General features: G+C 54.5%; 1 protein-coding gene across 3 annotated transcripts in view; it reads left to right on the top strand.

Annotated features, from left to right (window-relative positions):
- The window catches only part of GGT5 (gamma-glutamyltransferase 5), a 25,751-nt gene extending 8,972 nt beyond the window's left edge, over positions 1-16,779 (top strand). Inside the window, exons 2-12 of one of the 3 annotated variants that reach the window (XM_017498121.2) lie at positions 4,710-4,840; positions 5,106-5,201; positions 5,623-5,818; positions 6,433-6,590; positions 7,101-7,247; positions 9,928-10,064; positions 10,383-10,573; positions 10,989-11,095; positions 11,228-11,394; positions 11,531-11,641; positions 16,317-16,779. In XM_017498121.2, the coding sequence (XP_017353610.1) occupies positions 4,710-4,840; positions 5,106-5,201; positions 5,623-5,818; positions 6,433-6,590; positions 7,101-7,247; positions 9,928-10,064; positions 10,383-10,573; positions 10,989-11,095; positions 11,228-11,394; positions 11,531-11,641; positions 16,317-16,463 (1,588 nt within the window). In that variant the 3' untranslated portion in view covers positions 16,464-16,779. Of the gene's footprint in view, positions 1-4,709; positions 4,841-5,105; positions 5,202-5,622; positions 5,819-6,432; positions 6,591-7,100; positions 7,248-9,927; positions 10,065-10,382; positions 10,826-10,988; positions 11,096-11,227; positions 11,395-11,530; positions 11,642-16,316 lie in introns of those variants that run through there. The other 2 variants (XM_017498120.2, XM_037727705.1) reach the window with 2 other exon arrangements.
- The last annotated feature ends 754 nt before the right edge of the window (positions 16,780-17,533 follow it).

The following is a 17,533-nucleotide window of genomic DNA, read 5'->3' as shown; positions in this document are numbered from 1 at the left end:
TTTTTTGAGACAGAGTCTCTATCTGTTGCCCAGGCTGGAGTGCAGTGGCGAGATCTCGACTCATTGCAGCCTCCACCTCCCAGGTTCAAGTGATTCTCGTGGGTGTGGGCGGAAAAAAAAGTAAAAAATGAAAACAAAGTGATTCTCGTGCCTCAGCCTCCGGGGTAACTGGGATTACCACCAGGCCTAGCTCATTTTTGAATTTTTAGTAGAGATGGGGTTTTGCCGTGTTGGCCAGGCTGGTCCTGACCTCCTGGCCACATATGATTCACCTGCCTCCGCCACCCAAAGTGCTGGGATTATAGGCTTGAGTCACCACTTTCAGCCTCCATTTTTTATATTTGTCCGTTTTCTGATGAAATTCTTTTTTTTTTTTTTTTTTGAGACAGAGACAGAGTCTTGCTGTGTCACCAGGCTAGAGTGAAGTGGCACAATCTTGGCTCACTGCAACCTCTACCTCCCCGGTTCAAGCAATTACCCTGCCTCAACCTCTCAAGTAGCTGGGATTACAGGCATGTGCCACCACGCCCAGCTAATTTTTTGTATTTTTAGTAGAGACGGGGTTTCACCATGTTGGCCAGGATGGTCTCAATCTCCTGACCTCATGATCCACCTGCCTCAGCCTCCCAAAGTACTGGGATTACAGGCGTGAGCCACCACGCCCGGCCTGATGAAATTCTTAATTTTTTTTTAATATCCTTGAATATAGATATAAAGTACTTATTTTACAGTATGTGGTCTGACAGTTTCATAATCTGGAGACCCTGTGGGCCTTTTTAAAAGTTGCCTATGCTTTCTCTTGAGCTTTGTTCCTGCTGCCTTATTTCCTTATTGGCTTGGTTGTTTTTAATTTAGCACTGGAGAGTGAGTATAAAAATTGTTAGAAATATATATATGTATTTTTTTGAGACAGAGTTTTGCTCTTGTTGCCCAGGCTGGAGTGCAATGGTGTGATCTCAGCTGACTGCAACTTTCACTTCCCGGGTTCAAGTGATTCTCCTGCCTCAACCTCCCGAGTAGCTGGGATTACAGGCATGCGCCATCACGCCCAGCTAATTTTGTATTTTCAGTACAGATGGGGTTTCTCCATGTTGGTCAGGCTGGTCTCGAACTCCTGACCTCAGGTGATCTGCCTGCTTCAGCCTCCCAAAGTGCTGGGATTACAGGTGTGAGCTACCATGCCTGACTGTAATTGCAGTTTTTGCCATTAAAAGTAATGATGGACCCTGTCTCAGCAAAATAAAAAGCTAAAGGCTGGGTGCGGTGGCTCACGCCTGTAATCCCGGCACTTTGGGAGGCCGAAGCGGGCGAATCACGAGGTCAAGAGATGGAGACCATGGTGAAACCCCGTCTCTACTAAAAAATACAAAAATTAGCTGGGCATGGTGGTGTGCCTGTAGTCCCAGCTACTTGGGAGGCGAAGGCAGGAGAATTTCTTGAACCTAGGAGGTGGAGGTTGCAGTGAGCCAAGATTGTGCCACTGAACTCCAGTCTGGCACCTGGTGACACAGCAAGACTCTTTCTCAAAAAAATAAAAATAAAAAGCTAAAAAAAAAAGAGAAAAAAAGAAGCAGTGCTCCGTCTGTTAGCCTCCTCTTCCAGGCTCGGCTGTCGCCTTGAGGGGAATGCCAGCCTTGCTTCTCTGCGGCCCTGTGCCCCCCCGCGGCCCTGTGCCCCCCCGCGGCCCTGTGCTTCCCTGCCCCCTACACCGTTAAACATACGTTTTCTATTTGCTGGGCTTTTCTAGTTCTCTGTGGGAAGTATGGTCTGAATTACAGTCTCCCATTACTGTGAAGTCTGATTTACATTTAACAGATTATTTTGTTAAAATGTAACGGAGCAAGGCAGACACCGTGGCCTGGGTGGGAGGCCATTGCAATAACCCAGGTGAGAGAGGTTGGTGGCTTGGACCGAGGTGGTGGAGATGGAAGTATAACCTCCATCTGGAGTCACTGGTGGGTTGGATGTGGGGAAGGAAGAAAGTGACCAATCCAGGATGGCTCCAGAGTGTAGACACAGCAAAAAGGGTGAGTGGTTGTGTCAATTTCTAAGTCAGTAAGGACTAGGAGAGGAGCCATTTCGTGGGGAGGGTTGGAAGGAAAATCAAAAGTGCAGCTTAGATCACGGTGTGTTTGAAATGTTTCTTAGACACCCTGAGCAGGTATCTTGTGCACAGCTGGGAATAAGCGTCTGGAGCGTTGGGAGAGGATTGGCTGGAGATAAAGCTGGGAGTTATTGGCACGCAGGTGGCATCTCGTGCCTCGAGCCTGGATGGGCTCACCCAGGGAGAAGATATAGCTGCATAAGGACCAAGGGGGGCCCCGAAAATCAGGGGACCAGGGAGGTGGGAGGAAAACCAAAGCCTGGCAAAGCTGGGGAGGTGGGTGCAGGGACCCAGGTCTGTGCCCTCTTTGGACCATTGTCCCCATTTTTCCCTAGAAGCCAAGACAGTGGACTAGGCTGGAAGCAGGCAGGTTGGGAAGCAAGGGCGCACTCCATTTAGTTAGGAGGTGAAGACTTTGTCTGGGATGGGAATTTGAAGTGCTTTTTCTCCCAGTTTGTCATTTGGCTTTGTTTATGGTGTTTTATTCTTATTAGAAATTAGTGTTTATGCCTGACTTGTTTATTTCTGGCTTTTGGCTTTGTGCTGTCTTTCCCATTCCAAGATGACGCGTGTCCCTGCAGAGCCCATGTGTGCTACATGTTGGCCCAGGGAGGGACACTTGGCTCAGGAGCTGGGGACTGTTTCCGTCCAGACGGACACGCCAGGTCAGGCCACAGATGCCTGCGCTGAAGAAGGGTGCGGCGGTCAGAGGTCCCACGGGGCGGGTGCAGGAACCCAGGTCCACTCCCTCTTTGGGCCTTGGTTTCACCATCCACAACTGGGTTTAACTGCTGGCTTCTTGAGGTCCTGGGGAGGATTCCTGGGTGTGACGGAAAAGGTTGCCCTCAGTGAGCTGTGCAGGGCTGTGCTCCAGGGACAGGGCTCATCACAGTGCAGGCCAGGCTGACCAGCCCCTCAGGGCTGAAGGGCCCACCTCTTTCTGCCCATGGACAGATGGGGAGGGGTAAGTCAGAGCAATTCTTTTCTTTTCTTTTTTTTGAGACAGAGTTTCGCTCTTTCACCCAAGCTGGAGTGCAATGGTGTGATCTTGGCTCACTGCAACCTCCGCCTTACAATTTCAAGAGATTCTCCTGCCTCAGCCTCCCGAGTAGCTGGGATTACAGGCTCCCGCCACCACGCCCAGCTAATTTTTGTAATTTTAGTAGAGACAGGGTTTTTTTTTTTTTTGAGATGGAGTTTCGCTCTTGTTACCCAGGCTGGAGTGCAATGGTGTGATCTCGGCTCACCGCAACCTCCGTCTCCTGGGTTCAGGCAATTCTCCTGCCTCAGCCTCCTGAGTAGCTGGGATTATAGGCACGCGCCACCATGCCCAGCTAATTTTTTGTATTTTTAGTAGAGACAGGGTTTCTCCATGTTGGTCAGGCTGGTCTTGAACTCCTGACCTCAGGTGATCCATCTGTCTCGGCCTCCCAAAGTGCTGGGATTACAGGCTTGAGCCACTGCGCCCGGCCAAATTTATTTTATTTTAATTTGTTTTTGAGACAGAGTCTCACTCTGTTGCCCAGGCTGGAGTGCAGTCAGTGGCGCAATCTCAGCTCACTGCAGCCTCCACCTCCCTGGTTCAAGCAATTCCCCTGCCTCAGCCTCCTGAGTAGCTGGGATTACAGGCCCCACACCCAGCTAATTTTGTATTTTTAGTAGAGACAGGGTTTCTCCATGTTGGTCAGGCTGGTCTTGAACTCCTGACCTCAGGTGATCCACCTGTCTCGGCCTCCCAAAGTGCTGGGATTACAGGTGTGTGCTACCACGCCTGGCCTTTTTTTTTTTTTTTTTTTTTTGAGACAGTCTTGCTCTGTCACCCAGGCTGGAGCACAGTGGCACGATTTCAGCTCACTGCAACCTCCGTCTGCTGGGTTCAAGCAATTCTCCTGCCTTAGCCTCCCAAGTAGCTGGGATTACAGGTGCTCGCCATCACATTCAGCTAATTTTTTGTATTTTTAGTGGAGATGGGGTTTCACCATGTTGGCCAGGCTGGTCTTGAACTCCTGACCTCAAATGATCCACCTGCCACGGCTTCCCAAAGTGCTGAGATTACAGGGGTGAGCCAATGAGCCCAGCCTAGGCCAGAGCATTTCCATAGGCTCAGGGCCCCAGGAGAAGTTGTGGGGCCCATCAGATCAACCTCATGCCCTGGTGGAAGGGAAACATCCTGGGGTCACCTGCCAAAGGCCAGCCTTGAGGTAGTCACGGCCAGAGTGTCCCCAGTGAGATGGGGAGTGGAGTTCCAGGGTGGGCTCCTGGGGCCACTGTGAGTGACTGAGAGGTGGCCTAGGCCTGGTTCTGCCTGTGGCACATGAGCTGCTGGGAGCCGTGGCAACAGAAGCACTTTGCAAACTGAGAAGCCCCTTATTTATGGCAAAGGTCAGTGTAAATAGCATCACATTTTGCAACTGTAGAGTGTTGCGGACCTGTGAGCAGCTGGATTTGATGGGGAAGCCTGGTTGTGTTCTCTGACCTAACCTGGGGTTTGGTGGCAGTAGATGGGCCACCTCCGTCACCATTCGCCAATGAGTGCCAGCCGAGCAAGCCTGGTGGGGAGACGGGGAGGGGAGCCCCACCGCTGACTCTGTACCATGTCCCCTAGAGCCATCCTCCAGCAGCAGGGCTCCCCTGTGGATGCCACCATCGCGGCTCTGGTCTGCACCAGCGTCGTCAACCCTCAGAGCATGGGCCTGGGCGGAGGGGTCATCTTCACCATCTACAATGTGACGACAGGTGGGCCCACACATGACCTGCCATGGGGCAAACGGGCTTGTGCACACCAGTGCGTAACCCCTTCTCCAGCCAGTCCCATTTGCTCAAGCCCGTCTCTGGGTGGTCTTGGGCCCCCTGCTCTGCCCCCTTCAGCTTTTGTGTCAACTCCTGTCCCTATGTTAGCCCCGAGTCCATTTCATGATGCAGAGATGGAAACTGAGGCCTAGAGCAGGCCTGGGGCTGTCTGCGGGGTCCATGAGCACTCACCTGCCCTGCCCTACTCCAGGGAAGGTGGAGGTCATCAACGCGCGGGAGACGGTGCCAGCCAGCCACGCCCTGAGCCTGCTGGACAAGTGCGCACAGGCTCTGCCACTGGGAACAGGTGAGGCCCCGTGGGGGGCCCCCCACTCCCACCCCCCAGGCCCCTGGGACTGACTAACACACACCCCAAAGGAGCAGTGCCTCATGGACCGCAGGGAATGGAAAGGCCCCACTTGGGAAGGGGCTCTCTGAGGTGATCCAGGGAGAAGGACCAGGCTGGACAAAAGCCTGGAGGCTTCAGTGGAGATGAGTTGGTGGGGCAGGGTGGGGCACCTGTGGCCAGCTTGTGCAGGGCCCCGTGGGCCTGGCTGTGGACTTTGTGGGGAGGCACAGGTGGTTTGAGCAGGGAGGGGCGTGGTTAGGTGTGGGCTCCTGAAAGCTGACTCTGGCTGCTGTAGCTGGGGGGACACATGCAGGGGTGATGGAAAACCCCTGAGAAGGCCTGGAAGCCACAGGGTGGGGGTCTGGGATGTGCCGTGCAGGGGCTCAGTGGATCGGGGTGCCTGGGGAGCTCCGTGGCTATGCTGAGGCCCACCGTCGCCATGGCCGCCTGCCCTGGGCGCAGCTGTTCCGGCCCACCATCGCGCTGCTCCGAGGAGGGCATGTGGTGGCCCCTGTCCTCAGCCAGTTCCTGCACAACAGCTTCCTGCGGCCTTTCCTGCAGGCGTCAACCTTGCGGTGAGCCCCACAGGGTGGCCCTGGGCTCCTGGATTCAAGGCCATATCCTGTCTGGGCCCAGTCCACACCCCAGCTCTGCCTCAGTCCCTCCTGCACTGGAGGGTGGACGCTCTGGGGGTGCAGGGGACCTTAAGGCCAGGACAGAGAAGACTTTTCATAGCCCTTCTGGCTCCACGTGGCAGATAACTCAGGAAGTCAGGCTGGGGGGAGTTCCTTGCCCAAGTGACAGGACTCCAAGGTGTGGATTTGGGCTCTACCACCCGCCCTGGGGCCCCGGCCTCCTTCTCCCTCTCTAGGGCATGGCAGGAGGGCTTCAACTGCTGCTCTCACCCGCCTGACCCAGCCCACTGACAGGCCCCCCAGGAGTGAGGGGATGACAGGCCCTAGGTGGGAAATGTGCCCTCCCTGGACCAGGGCCATGAGCCGGGTGAGTGGTGTCAGCCCCCCCACCTCTTAGAGAATCTGTCCCCCAGTGTCCGCCCCAGTACCTCAGGACCCTGGGCCAGGGCGCCCTGCACTATAGGGTTCTGAGGACTCCACCCGTGAGAGCCCCGGCAGGAGTGAGGCTGCCTCTGGGACCTGGCCCCGCCCTGAGGCTGCCCCCCACCCCCCAGCCAGCTCTTCTTCAACGGAACAGAACCCCTGAGGCCTCAGGACCCACTCCCATGGCCTGCACTGGCCACCACCCTGGAGACCGTGGCCACAGAGGGTGCGGATGTCTTCTACACGGGGAGGCTGGGCCGGATGCTGGTGGAGGACATTGCCAAGGAAGGTCAGCCTCCCTGAGGTCCCATACCCTGTCCCTGCTGGAGAAAGAGTCAAGGTCTGGGTGCTGGGGGTTGAGGGCAGACTCCTCCCCAGGCCCTGAGGGACTGCTGGTGGTGCCTGGGGCTCCGAGAGGCCATGCACCTCACACGGCCGGCCTAAGGAGTCCTGTGGTCCAGGACCTTGGACAGCAGAGCCTGTGGGTTATGGCCAGCCGAGGGGAGCTACCGATGGTCACGGCGGGCTTGGGCAGCTGAGCTGACCACCCTCACAGGCTCACAAAGCCCAGCTCCCTCTCCCATCTTCCTGTCCTCCTCCCTGCCTCTGGTCTCTGTCCACCCCTCCACATCTGGCTCCAAGGGTCCTGTCCTGAGGCTGCTGCCTACAGACCTATCATCACCCTGTGTCCACGAGGCTAGAGGATGAGTGGAATCCCATTGTGTGACCTGTCACCTGTGGTTATTCCTCCCTGCCTCAGTTTTCCCATCTGTTCATGGAGTCCTCTCTCTCACCCCAGGGAGCCAGCTGACGCTGCAGGACCTGGCCAATTTCCAGCCCGAGGTGGTAGATGCCCTGGAGATGCCCCTGGGGGACTACACCCTGTACTCACCGCCGTCGCCTGCAGGGGGTGCCATTCTCAGCCTCATTCTCAACGTGCTGAGAGGTAAAGCCGCTGCCCAGAGCCCTGGCCCCCTGGGAACCTGGACTCCAAGCCCAGCCACGGCCTAGTTCAGCCTCCTCATCCATAAACCGGGTTCACAGACCCACAATGCAAAGACAGGGCTGTGGAAACCAGGATGGTGGGTTTAGAGCTGGCCTCCGGCTCGGCCCATACATGAGGCGACATCATTCGTCCAGAGCCTTCCTCCCACTAGGTGACCAGTCCCAGACACAGAAGCAGGTGGGCTGTGCAGGTGGTGAGCTGCCCACCAGGGGCGTGCACCTGGGGAGTGAAGCTCAGCGCAGCCCAAGGCAGCCTGTAGCGGGTTCCGGCAGTGCTGAGGCCTGGGGCTGCCTGCGCTGGCTTCATAGTGTCCTGTATCTGCATTACAAATCACCACAAGCTTGGTGGCTTCAAATAACAGAAGCGTGTCCTCTCAGAGTTCTGGAAGCCAGAAGCTTGGTATCTAGGTGTCCACAGCGCTGCCTTTCCCTGGGCCCCAGGGGAGAATCTCTTGTTTGCCTTGTTGACCTAAATAAAAAACAGAACAAGGCTCTCAAAGAAAATGATGTTTATTTCAGAGTTGGCCTCACAGTGGGAATACCCATGCCAGGGTTAACCATGTACGGGGCGATTTCTGAGCTCTTGGTGCCCCGTCACCTGAGCAGTGTATGCTGTACCTAGTGTGAGGTCTTTTATCCCTCACCCCTCCCAGCCTTCCCCTTGAGTCCCCGGAGTTCATTATATCATCATTATATAATTATCTCTCTCTCTCTCTTTTTTTTTTTTTTGAGATGGAGTCTTACTCTGTCACCCAGGCTGGAGTGCCCAGCTAACTTTTGTATTTTTCTTTTTTTAGTAGAGACAGGGTTTCACCACGTTGGCCAGGCTGGTCTCAAACTCCTGACCTCAGGGGATCCACCCGCCTCGGCCTCCCAAAGTGCTGGGATTACAGGCGTGAGCCACCGCGCCTGGCCCATCGTATCATTCTTATGCCTCTGCATCCTCGGTCTATAACTGTTTCAAAATGATTATCTTTGGCTACTAGGATCAGTGATAAAGGTGGCACCGGTCTGAGGCTGGACAGACCATTGCTGGGCAGATGTCCTTGCAGAAGTATTTTTTGTGTAAGGCTGTGATGGTCTTTGTGTGAGGTTGTGAGGTGGTTTTTTTTTTTGACAGGGTCTTGCTCTGTCACCTGGGCCGGAGTGCAGTGGCACTGTCAAGGCTCACTGCAGCCTCAACCTCCTGGAATCAAGCAATCCTTCCACCTCAGTCCTCTCATCTCAACCTCCCAAAGTGCTGGGATTACAGGCATGAGCCACAGCACCTGGCGGAGAACAGGTCACTTGTGCACGAGATCCTCCCTTCATGGCCTTTCCTTGGCTCTATTTTTCAGTGTATTTTTTTTTTTTTTTTTTTTTTTTCTTAAATTGGAGTCTCACTCTGCTGCCCAGGCTGGAGTGCAAGAGTATGATCTTGGCTCACTGCAACCTCTGCCTCCCAGGTTCAAGCTGTTCTCCTGTCTCGGCCTCCCCGGTAGCTGGGATTATAGGCACCTGCCATCATGCCCGGCTAATTTTTGTATTTTTGTAGAGTTGGGGTTTCACCATGTTGGAGAGACTGGTCTTGAACTCCTGATCTCAGGTGATCAGCCCTCCCCACCCTCCCAAAGTGCTGGGATTACAGGCATGAGCCACCCCACCGGGCCCCAGGTCCATTTTGACCATTTTCACAGCCTCTTCCTGCTTCTGGTGGCTGCCAGCATTCCTTGGCTTGTGGCTGCCTCACTCCAGTTTCTGGCTCTGTGGTCATACTGGTTTCTCCTCTGCTCTGTGTGTCCTCTCCTCTGTGTGTCTGTCTTACAAGGACACTATGATCACATTCAGGGCACATCTAGATAATCCAAGATAATCTCCTCCTTGGGCCAGGTCTGGTGGCTCACGGCCGTAATCCCAGCACTTTGGGAGGCTAAGGCGGGTGAGTCACTTGAGGTCAGGAGTTGAAGACCAGCCCGGCCAACACAGTGAAACCGCATCTGTACTAAAAATACAAAAATTAGCCAGGCGTGGTGGCACTCACCTGTAGTCCCAGCTACTTGGGAGGCCAAGGCAGGAAAATCGCTTGAACCCGGGAGGCGGAGATTGCAGTGAGCCAAGATCATGCCACGCACTCCAGCCTGGTGACAGAGCAAGATTCCCTCTCAAAAAAACACAAAAAAGCCCAGGCCTGGTGGCTCACACCTTAATCTCAGTACTTTGGGAGGCCAAAGCAGGCAGATCACTTGAGGCCAGGAGTTCAAGACCAGCCTGAACAACATGGCAAAACCCCATCTCTACTAAAAATACAAAAAAAAAACCCAGCTGGGTGTGGTGGCGAACGCCTATAGTCTTAGCTACTCAGGAGGCTGAGGCACAAGAGTCACTTGAACCTTGGAGACAGAGGTTGTAGTGAGCTGAGATTGTGCCATCACCCTCCAGCCTGGGCAACACAGCAAGACTCTGTCTCAAAAAAAAAAATCTTTACCATACTTTGCCACTTAAGGTAATAGTCACTCTTGCGCTGTATAAAGTAATATTCACGGGTTCTGGGAATTAGGATGTGAGTGGATCTTTCGGGGCGGGGGTCAACATTTAACATATTACATAGGGTGACCCCTACCTGTGCCCCAACCCCTCCCTAGGGTTCAACTTCTCAGCAGAGTCTGTGGCCAGGCCTGAAGGGAGGGTGAACATGTACCACCACCTCGTGGAGACGCTCAAGTTTGCCAGGGGGCAGAGGTGGAGGCTGGGGGACCCTCGAAGCCACCCGAAGCTCCAGGTGAAGTTGCTGAGGTTGCTGGGGCTGGCGGGCTGCCCTCCTCTCTGGTTCAGGACTTGGCATGAATGGAGGGTCAGGCCTGGCATGGGGAGGTTGGAGGGATATGTATGTGCAGGGTCAGGTGCAGGAGCGGCACCATATCTCAAAGGACCTGGAGGGTGGGCAGAGTCTAGACCTAGCCTGGGCTTGAGGGAGGCCTGGCCACAAGGTCAAGGACAGACTCGAGACGGCCCCCATGGGGCTGAGCTCGTCCTGCCCTTGGTTCTGCGGGCCCTGCCTGGCCCCTCACTGACCCTGCCACCTGCCCACCCACCCCAGAACGCCTCCCGGGACCTGCTGGGGGAGGCCCTGGCCCAGCTCATCCGCCAGCAGATCGATGGCCGGGGGGACCACCAGCTCAGCCACTACAGCCTGGCCGGGGCCTGGGGCCATGGGACAGGCACAGCCCATGTGTCTGTGCTGGGGGAGGATGGCAGCGCGGTAGCTGCCACCAGCACCATCAACACACCGTGCGTGGGGCTTGGGGGAAGGCGGGCGGCCACTCGTCCCCTCCTAGACCTGCACCCCCGCAGCCCCATGTCCCCTCACTTGTCCCCGTGGGGCAGCACCTTGCTTTTGCCCTCTTTCTCCTCCTCTATTTCAAAAGGGGTCCCCACCCCGACATCTCTGGCTGGAAAGGCTGCTGCTGGGGTGGCCCTGAGCCAAGATTTACCTGGGAACGGGTGGCCTCGCTCAGAAGGGTACCCTGATATGGGGCACAGGTGGATCTTTGGGGGCCCCTCCTGCGTGGTGCCAGGGAGTGAATAGCGGCTCCAGCATGTTTCAGGGCAGCTGGAAAAGGAGGGGGTCCTGCAAGGTGGGTGGGGCAGGCAGTGTCTGCTGGGAGCCCCAGCCCCAGCCCAGGCTCTGCCTCCACGGCTGCAGCTTTGGAGCGATGGTCTACTCACCACGGACAGGCATCATCCTCAACAATGAGCTCCTGGACCTATGCGAGAGATGCCCCCAGGGCTCCGGCACCACCCTCTCACCTGGTGAGAACAAGGCTTCCCACCTGGGCTCCACAAGGGCCCCCCACCAGGGGAGAGGAGGGGGGCTGGGCTGGGGCTGCATGCTAACCCCTGGATAGGTCACCACACTGGCCAAGCCACTATTTGCTCAAGCAGAGAATGGAGACAGGATAGGTGGAGCTCCTGGAAGGTGCCAGCCCCCAGTTCCAGGCGAGCGTCCCCCGTCCTCCATGGTGCCCTCCATCTTGATCAACAAAGCCCAGGGGTCGAAGCTAGTGATTGGTGGGTCTGGCGGGGAGCTCATCATCTCTGCCATGGCCCAGGTGAGTCTGGGGCTCCTGGCTCGAGCTCTCCTTTCTGGGCAGTATACTGTCTGATTCTCCCTGGGGTGGGGGTGTAAGGGCTGATAAAGGGTAGCGGGTACCCCCTTTCTCCCTGCATCCCTCATCTCTCCCCCAGGCCATCGTGAACAAGCTGTGGCTTGGCTTTGACCTGAGAGCGGCCATCACAGCCCCCATCCTGCATGTCAACAGCAAGGGCTGTGTGGAGTACGAGTCCAACTTCAGCCAGGTGAGGCTGAGGTCCGAGCTGGATGCCTAGGGCGAGCCCACGCCCCAGGTCCATGCTGCTCAAAGCCACCTGGGAGGAAGTCAGTCACTGAGATTCTTAGGCCAGGTACACTTCAGCTTTGGGGGCCATAAGAGTCAGGGACCTTGATGGGCGAGGCTGTCAGTTCCGTGGCCCCCAAGACAGAGAGGAGGGTGTTGTCTACGCTGCTCCCAGGCTAAGGATCTCAGCGCCTTGGTCTCTGGTCTGTGGTTTATGCCATTTTTCAGAAGTGAGTTTTCCTGGCTGTGGCCTCTCAGACTCTCCCTCATGGTGACATTTTCCTTGTGTGGTTTGTAACTTAAATTTGCAACTTTATTTGTAACAGAGGTTGTTTTTCCTGTGGGAGTCTATAAAGTGATTTTGTTCTGGGGCACTAGGGCATTGGTGGTAATTTTTACTCTCTCTCTCTATATATATTACTATATATTTGAAACAGCATCTCGCTCTGTTGCCCAGGCTGGAGTGCAGTGTTGCGATCACAGCTCACTATAGCCTTGACCTCCTGGGCTCAAGTGATCCTTCCTCCTCAGCCTCCCAAGGAGCTAGGACTATAGGTGTGTGCCACCATGGCTGGCTAATATTTGTATTTTTAGTAAAGACGAGGTTTCCCCATGTTGTCCAGGCTGGTCTCGAACTCCCAACCTCAAGTGATCTGCCTGCCTTGGCCTCCCAAAAGTACTGGACTTACAGGCATGAGCCACTCTGCCCGGCCCTCCCTTGACTCTTACTGAAGGAACTTTGTCCTAGTGAATATCAATTCTCAGGACCTTTCACTCCAAGGACCTGAAATGCTGAGAATTTGGGAGATGGAACTGATGGAATCCACAAACCTAAGGTTCTCAGCTCCCTTGGGGAGTTGGAATGTCAGCTCCTCAGGTCTAGGTCTTTCCATGGAGTACATCCTAAACTCTGGATTGGAGACTTTGGGTCCCTAAGGACCTTCACAGCTAAGGCCCAGGGACTAGCGTGAAGAGAGTCTTTGATCCTGGGGTGTTGGAGTCTGGCCAGTGGACTCTGAGAAATGCAGTCTCTGAGCACTGAAAGTCCGGCTTTGGCTTCAGCAGTGAGGATCTTGGCCTTCAAGTCTAAGGACAGTGGGCAATTAGTTATGTCAGGCACGGGGAACTTACAGCCAAACGTGCAGGGCTCCAAAAACATCACCTGCCCTGTCAGCAGCTCAGGCCATGTGGCATCACCTGACGACCTCAGATCAGAGGCCCTGAGGAGGGCGGAGCTCTAGGGCCTGCATACCTAGATGTCTCCAGAATCTCAGGCTCTGCTGGGTAAGGTTCTGGGGCCATGAGTCTTTTTGTTTGTTTGTTTGTTGTTGTTGTCGAAACAGTTTCACTCTGTCACCCAGGCTGGAATACAGTGGCGCCATCTCGGCTCATTGTAACCTCCGCCTCCCGGGTTCAAGCAATTCTCCTGCCTCAGCCTCCCCACTAGCTGGGATTACATGCCCACACCACCATGCCTGGCTAATTTTTGTGTTATTAGTAGAGATGGGGTTTTGCCATGTTGGCCAGGCTGGTCTGGAACTCCTGACCTCAAGTGACCCGCCTGCCTTGGCCTCCCAAAGTGCTGGGATCACAGGCATGTGTGACTGCACCCAGCTAAGTTCTTGGGTCATTAGTCTTAAATGGCATCTGGAAACATGGGGCCCTAGTAGCTCAGGTCCCTGTCCTCTAGGACTTTTGCCCCTTCACAGAGTGGTAGTGTGTGAGGACTGTCACCCCGGGGCAAGGCACTTGGCATCTTTGAAACAAGCACAGGTGGCCGGACGCAGTGGCTCACACCTGTAATCCCAGCACTTTGGGAGGCTGAGGTGGGTGGATCATGAGATCAGGAGTTCAAGACTAGCCTGGCCAAGACAGTGAAGCCCCGTCTCTACTAAAAATACAAAAATTAGCCGGGTGTGGTGGCGGGCACCTGTAGTCCCAGTTACTTGGGAGACGGGGGCACAGAATTGCTTGAACCCAGGAGGTGGAGGTTGCAGTGAGCCAAGATCATGCCACTGCACTCCAGCCTGGGCAACAGAGCAAGACTTCGTCTCAAATAAATAAATAAATAAATAAGAAATGAGCACAAGGCTAGGGGCTACTTTGGTCTTTGACTTCCTCAAAGTCCACAAATTCAGGGTCTTGGGCCTGAGCCTGTAGGCCCCCATGCCCCGAGTGTCTCACACTGTGGGGCTGTGGGTGCTTTTAGCTTAGGGATCTAATTCCCTTGGATTCATGGGTATTCAGGTCCTTATTCTAGCTGAATTCTCCATCAGTAGGGCCCTAAACCTGTGGGTTCCTGGATGTCTAAGGTCCTGACATAGTGTGTTGAGATCATAGGTCTTTTTTTGCGCTTTGAGACGGAGTCTCACTCTGTCACCAGTCTGGAGTGCAGTGGCGCAGTCTTGGCTCACTGCAACCTCCGCCTCCAGGGTTCAGTCGATTCTCCTGCCTCAGTCTCCCGAATAGCTGGGATTACAGGCATCCGCCTATAATCCCAGCTATTCCCACCGCGCCAGGCAGGAGATCATAGGTCTTTTCAAAAAATTTTTTGCCACAACGTCTTGTAACTGCCCAGTGGGTTCACCTTGCCAGCTGCCTGGACAGAGCCAATTCATCAAGACAGGGGAATTGCAATAGAGAAAGCGTAATTCAGGCAGAGCCTGCTGGGCGGGAGACCGGAGTTTTATTATTACTCAGTCTACCCAAGCATTCGGGGAGCAGAGTTTTTTTTGTTTGTTTTATTTTTGAGACAGAGTCTCGCTCTGTTGCCCAGGCTGGAGTGCAGTGGCGTGATCTGCAACCTCTGCCTTCTGAGTTCAAGCAATTCTCATGTCTCAGCCTGAGTAGCTGGGGTTATAGGTGCACACCACCACACCCGGCTAATTTTTGTATTTTTAGTAGAGACAGGGTTTCTCCAAGTTAGCCAGGCCAGTCTTGAACTCCTGACCTCAGGTGATCTGCCTGCCTCAGCCTCCCAAAGCGCTGGGATAATAGGCGTGACCACCACGCCTGGCTAGAGAGCAGTGTTTTTAAGGACAGCTTGGTGGGTTGGGGGAAGCCGGTGAGCCAGGAGTGCTGATTGGTCAGGGGTGAAATCATATGGAGTTGGCTGGGTGCAGTGGCTCACACCTGTAATCCCAGCACTTTTGGGGGTTGAGGTGGGCGGGTCACCTGAGGTCAGAAGACCATCCTGGCCAATATGGCGAAAACCTGTCTCCACTAAAAATACAAAAATTAGCTGGGCGTAGTGGCAGGTGTCTGTAATTCCAGCTAGTCAGGAGGCTGAGGCAGGAGAATCGCTTGAACCTGGGAGGCAGAAGTTGCAGTGAGCTGAGATCACGCCACTGCACTCCAGCATGGGCGACAGAGTGAGACTCCACCTCAAAAACAAAAACCCCCCAAAAACCCTGGAAATCATAAAATCATAGGGAGTCGAAGCTGTCTTCTTGCGCTGAGTCAGCTCCTGGGTGGGGGCCCCAAGATCAGATGAGTCAGTTAATCAATCTGGGTGGGGCCAGCTGATCCATCGAGTGCAGGGTCTGCGAAATATCTCAAGCACTAATCTTAGGAGCAGTTTAGGGAGGGTGAGAATCTTGTAACCTTCAGTTGCATGACTCCTAAACCGTAATTTCTAATCTTATGGCTAATGTTAGTCCTACGAAGGCAATCTGGTCCCCAGGCAAGAAGGACGTCTGCTTTGGGAAAGGGATGTTACTGTCTTTGTTTAAACTATAAACTAAGTTTCTCCCAAAGTTAGTTCAGCCTACGCCCAGGAATGAACAAGAATAGCTTGGAGGTTAGAAGCAAGATGGAGTTGGTTAAGTTAGATCTCTTTCACTATCTCAGTCATAATTTTGCAAAAGTGGTTTCAGTCTTGCTCTGTTGCCCAGGCTGGAGTTCTGTGTCACAATCAAGGCTCACTGCAGCCTCAAACTCCTAGACTTAAGGGATCCTCCTGCCTCAGCCTCCTGAGTAGCTGGGACTACAGGCATAGCACCACCACACCTGACTAATTTTTATTTTCTTAAAAAAAAATTTTGTTTTTAATAGAGACGTGATCTCGCTATGTTGCCCAGGCTGGTCTCGAACTCCTGAGCTCAAAAGATCCTCCTGCCTCGGCCTCCCAAAGTTCTGGGATTACAGGTGTGAGCCACCACACCTAGCCCAATTTTTGATTTTCTTGTAGAGACTGTCTTGCTATGTTGCCCAGGCTGGTCTCAAACTCCTGGCCTCAAGTGATCCTCCCTCCTCAGCCTCCCAAAGTGTTGGGATTACAGGTGTGAGCCACTGCGTCTGGCCTCAGTGTCTAAGTCTTGAGAAGCCACATCCTCCATTGAAAGCCCCCTGAAGTCAGATTTGCACTTCAAGGCCCTGGTGTTGTTGGATCCAGGACAGGCATGAACTTGCATCTGGAGGTCTTCGGGCCCGGGTGGTGTCCTCCATGCCTGATCCCTGGAGGCTGAGCCTCTCCTCTGCCAGCCTTTGGCTCTCACCCACGCTCCCATCTGCGTCCTCAGGCCCTCTTCCTCTCAGTCTCGGCTTTGATGGTTTTTGTCATTTCTTGCAGACGCCTCTCCCTTCTGGAGATGGGCTGAGCTGCCCTCTCCCGTGAACCTGCTTTCTCTCCTCTCCAGGAGGTGCAGAGGGGACTCCAAGACCGTGGCCAGAACCAGACCCAGAGGCACTTCTTCTTGAACGTGGTCCAGGCCGTGTCCCAGGAGGGGGCCTGTGTGTACGCCGTCTCGGACCTGAGGAAGGGTGGAGAGGCTGCAGGCTACTAAGACTGCTCTGCCCAGAGCCGAGGCCCCGTCCCCTCATGGGTCCTGCATCCAGGCCGGACGTGGCTGGGAGACCCAGTACTCCGGCAGGATCTGGACCCCTGGCAGGGGAGTCCAGCTGAGCGTGGAAGAGGTGGCGGAGACCAGCTGGGCAGATGGGAGGCTGAGCCTCCTCCCTGACCTCCTTTCCCAGAGCTCCTGGTGGCCCTGAACTGGCCCCTCTATCCCTTCGAGGGCCTCCTGCTTAGGCCACTCTCCCACTCTCTCAACCTGTATATCCTCCAGTCCAAGATTAAAGAAGAGGCGGACCGTGGCCTGATTCCATGGTTCTGAGTGGGAGAGGGGACCCTTGGACAGTGCACAGAGCAGTGCACGCACGAGGCTCCTATGGTTCTCCACCCTGCACCTGCATGGAGGCGGGGAAACGGGCTGGCAGACCCGCCGAACCTCAGCCAGGCCATCCCTGGACAGAGGCAAGCACCACCCCTGCCCCCCCACAGCCCACCACTCTGCTCAGCCCATCTCGGTAGTGTGGCTGGCCCGGGTCCTGCGTGCTGGTTAACTGAAAAATCACACAATTTATAAATTTGGAAAGGAGACTTTTTTTCTTTCTTTCTTTCTTTTTTTTTTTTTTGAGACAGAGTCTTGCTCTGTCATTCAGGCAGTGGTTCAATCATGGCTCACTGCACACTCAACCTCCTGGGCTCAAGCCATCCTCCTGCCTCAGCCTCCAAGCAGCTGGGACTACACAAGTGCAACACCATACCTGGCCAATTTTTAAAATTTTTTGCAGAGACAGAGTCTTGCTGTGTTGCTCAGGCTGATCTTGAATTCCTGGTCTCAAGCTGTCCTCCCTCCTCAGCCTCCCAAAGTGCTGGGATTACAGGTGTGAGCCACCATGCCGGACAAGACTTTGTTTCTTTTTTTTTCCTTCAACTTTTATTTTAAGTTCGGGAGTCCATATGCAGGATGTGCAGGCTTGTTACGTAGATAAACATGTGTCTTGGTGGTTTGCTGCACAGATCAACCCATCACCTAGGTATTAAGCCTGGCGTTCATTAGCTATTCTTCCT

This window comes from Cebus imitator, unplaced genomic scaffold (assembly GCF_001604975.1).
Source record: "Cebus imitator isolate Cc_AM_T3 unplaced genomic scaffold, Cebus_imitator-1.0 Scaffold237, whole genome shotgun sequence".
In the NCBI taxonomy this organism is placed as follows: Eukaryota; Metazoa; Chordata; class Mammalia; order Primates; family Cebidae; genus Cebus; species Cebus imitator.
This window is presented reverse-complemented; position numbering and strand designations above follow the sequence as displayed.